The 4,044-nt window shown below is 40.5% G+C and overlaps 1 protein-coding gene across 1 annotated transcript; it reads left to right on the forward strand.

Moving 5' to 3' along the window:
• Positions 1-1,783: 1,783 nt before the first annotated feature.
• Positions 1,784-2,773, forward strand: LOC141438423 (uncharacterized). The gene has a single exon (XM_074102291.1). It carries the CDS (start codon positions 1,784-1,786, stop codon positions 2,771-2,773), a length of 990 nt encoding a protein of 329 aa, XP_073958392.1.
• Positions 2,774-4,044: the final 1,271 nt, after the last annotated feature.

Below are 4,044 nucleotides of genomic sequence, written 5' to 3' on the forward strand. Positions count from 1 at the left end.
CTAGGTACCTATCTAGTCTACCCGTGTAGACATATTTTTTAGCGCTGTACTCTTAGTGTAGGTTTTCGGTTACAAAATACGTCTCGATCGCGTTCGCGTTAAAATCTTAATTTGTATGGAAACACGAACGTCGCAAACGTTCCGCTAGAGGCGCTGTTCGTGTTTCCATACAAATTGAGTTTTTAACGCGAACGCGATCGAGACGTATTTTGTAACCGAAAACTTACATCAAGGGCACTGAAATAAATGCCAGCAATTATCTTGATGGATTATCTCGACTTGACATTCTAGGGACGTCTTGTAGGCTTTTCTTAAATCTCTATTTAAGGCTTAAACTGACAGTTCTTGTATGGATCTGACAGGACTTAAGACCACTTAAACCTAGATTAAAAAGCCTGCAAGTGGATGTAAAGATTCGTCAAGCATTATCAAAATCATAAACATTTTATTAGCATTAGGTACCTACAACCCGACTGAGTAAGAAAGACCTGTAGTAATTAACAAAAATTAGTCGCAGATACCACATTAAATTTACCATTAAAAATAATAGCACACTTAATGCACGGTTATAAGGAATAAAATATTTGGAGATTAATATTTCAATTGTATGAACTATTGATGTTGTAAGAACTGTCTAGCATCTTTCGAACTCTTTTGCTTTTTAATTTTCTCGTGTAACTGGTACCGTACAAAACTGGGTTGCCCGCGTGCTTTTCCCGCATCACGTTTCCCCGACACGTGACTCTACCGAGCACGTGTTGCACAGCAGCAGGGCTACTACGAAAATCGAAACTCGAAGTTCGTGTCCTGCGGTCCCTCTGACACTTATACTATTTAATACGAGAGCGAGAGGGACGGTACGATACCAACTTCGAGTTTCGTAGTAGCCCTGCAGACTACTTACGAGGTGTAGATGTCAGTGTTACCAGAGTAATAATATTTCATCGCTTCATTCTTCAGATATAATAATTAACCAGGTAGTTTCTTTAACTTGCTAGGCAACGTCACACGATTTTTAGAGGGAAATAAATAATTTTCATTTAAAAAGTATGTCTATTGAACACTAGTCCCCCACTCCTTATGCGATGAGTTACCAACCGCTGTGTTTCATCCTCATTCCTTTTTCGTGCGTGGCAACGAGCACACCTTCGCAAAAATGCCGAAGCCTAAGCGTAGTACTCGCGAACAAATAGAACGTTACAAAAGAAAGCTTTTAGATCTAGAAAATAGTGATGCTATGAAGAAACGTCGTAAAGTTCAATCTTCAAGTGAGTCGGATACCAGTGCCCAAGGTAAGACTCACAGTTTTATTCTATACGAATTACTAAAGTAAATTAATAAAGTAATAAATAACTTACTTTTTACTAAAATTATATTGACCTAATTTGGTAACGAAAGTGGATTGGTACCTACCTACGGTAACATGTCTGCTACACTTTCTACCCTCTTAAAATAAAATAATGTCGCGGTTAACTGCGAGTTAACTGAGACGAGATCAACTGCGAGTTGATTTCAATTTAAATATAAAACTAACACGTGAAATCTATAATAGATATACACGTTCACCACAGTATTGTCTGCGAGATAATACTTGCTGGTGGTAATAGATACATATTAGTCTGATCAGGCTCTAAAAAATGTTTTGCTTATCTTTTTAGGTGAAAATCACCTACAAAACCAGCAAAGAAACTTACTGATCGATCACAATGTAATGTACGACATTACGAACGAAACATGCGATCAGGTGTTTGAAATATGCGCCGACGTAAATGAAGACGCACCTATGGAGCCTCCTATTTATACTCAACCGGTTCTGGAATGCCCCGAGCTGCCACCAGAGTTACCGATGCCAGCGAAGGCTCCATCTACAGCCGCCGTACCGGCGGTGACCGCTGTACCGGTCGCTTCCTCCGTTCCCGGCGCACCGACGCTCGATCAACTTGAAGCTCCTGCTCAGCCAGAGCTCCCTGCTCCCAACAGTGATCAACCGTCTTTGGACCCTACGCTGCTTGCAGCACTCGGAGAATCCAATTCCGACACGCCTGAGTACGGAACGAGCATTCATGATACTCTTGCTAATATATGGTTACCCCTTTTAAAAAAAGGTATAACGAAGGAAAATAAAGATAAGCTTCTAAAGGAATATTTAATTCCTAACAATTGCAAACTATTACAAGCACCAAAGCTTAATGCGGAAATATCAGCCGCTGTGTCGGAAATTGTGCGTGGACGCGACAAAAAATATGTTGCTGTCCAACAACAGCTCGGTCAAGGAATCGCAGCTATTAGTCGGGCCATGGATATCCTCCTAAAGACTGACAACAAAGTGGAAGCACTTAAATATATGAGTGATGGATGTCGCATCCTCTCCGATTCACACCATTTCTTTACCAAAGATCGCATTAAATTAATTATACCTAGTCTAGAAAAGAATTTTCTCCACGTCATCCAAGACGCGGAAAGGGATGAATTCCTATTTGGCAGTACTTTATCCGAAAAGATTAAGGCCAGTAAGGCCATCGAACGCCAAGGACAACAAATTAAAAAAAGTTTCAGTGCACCAAAGCCTGGCACATCTAATTCGACGAACAATCGGACCTCCACATCACAGGGAAACTGGTCCGGTCCTCCCCGTTATTCGTCGAACAGGGGGGGGCGAGGAGGAAATCGGAAGACGAATCCCTCACCGGCGACGCGTCGCCCGTACATCAACACGGCCGCCTCGACGCGGCAGCCGGCGCAGAGCAAGTCGCGAGCGCCAGCACATCAGTAACCCAACATCAGGTACATGCCGGTCGTTTAACGCAATTTTATCATTGTTGGTATAATATCACTAATAACCCTACTGTTTTATCTTGGATTGAACGCGGCTTAGACATACCGCTAAGCAAACATGTACATCAGTCTATGGTACCTAAAATGTTTTGTCACCAGAAGACGCAAAACAAATGCGCATAGCAATTAATAAATTAATTGATCTAGGAGCCGTGAGAAGATGTACCCCTAGAAATGATCAATTTATTTCTAGTACCTTCTTAGTTCCAAAACCTAATGGCAGCAGCCGTTTTATTTTGAACTTAAAGTCATTTAATAAATTTGTAACAAAGTCCCATTTTAAAATGGAGGACTACCGAACTGCCGCCAAGCTTATACCTCACAATGGCTTTATAGCCACTATCGATTTAAAAGAGGCGTATTTACTTATACCTATACGCGAAGCAGATCGAAAGTACCTCCGTTTCCAATTTATACCACACGGCTCAAATAAAATAGAAACGTACGAATTTACGGCCATGCCGTACGGTTTGTCCGTTGCTCCAATGGTGTTCACAAAAATTATGAAGGAGGTAGTAACACATTTAAGAAAACAAGGATTTAAGTCAGTTGTTTACTTAGATGATATTTGCTGTATAGGTGATGATTATGATGAGTGCCTCAATAATGTAAATACTACGGTAAAATTATTGCAATGTTTAGGTTTCATCGTTAATTACGACAAGAGTGTGTTACAACCCTCACAAACCTGTAAATTTCTTGGGTTCATGTTTGATTCACAAAATATCACCATACAGCTACCCCAAGAAAAACGTGACAAGATTTACCACTTAGTGGGTAAATTTATGAAGTTACCCCGTTGTACTGTTCGGGAATATGCTCAGCTGATTGGTGTTCTTATTTCCGCTTGCCCTGCTACTAATTACGGTTGGCTGTATACAAAGTTGTTGGAAAGGCATAAATTTCTTAGTCTCAAAAAACATGATGGTAATTATGAGGCCAAAATAAATCTTCCAGTTATTATCCTAGATGATTTACGTTGGTGGCAAAATAATGTTTACACGACTTCGTCACATATGAGAACCTCAAGTTTTAAGTTAGAAATTTATACAGATGCATCAAAGACAGGCTGGGGTTCTGTATGCGGGGATAAAACTATCGGAGGGCACTGGAAAGATGTTGAAAAAGAACACCACATCAACTACCTAGAACTTTTGGCAGTATTTTTAGGTCTAAAGAGTTTTGCAGTGAATGAAACTGATTGCGTAA

Source organism: Choristoneura fumiferana, chromosome 18 (genome assembly GCF_025370935.1).
Source record: "Choristoneura fumiferana chromosome 18, NRCan_CFum_1, whole genome shotgun sequence".
NCBI lineage: Eukaryota > Metazoa > Arthropoda > Insecta > Lepidoptera > Tortricidae > Choristoneura > Choristoneura fumiferana.

Bases quoted from the DNA above. Each gene is read 5' to 3' on its own strand.
- LOC141438423 (XM_074102291.1), top strand. From the start codon at position 1,784: ATGGAGCCTCCTATTTATACTCAACCGGTTCTGGAATGCCCCGAGCTG.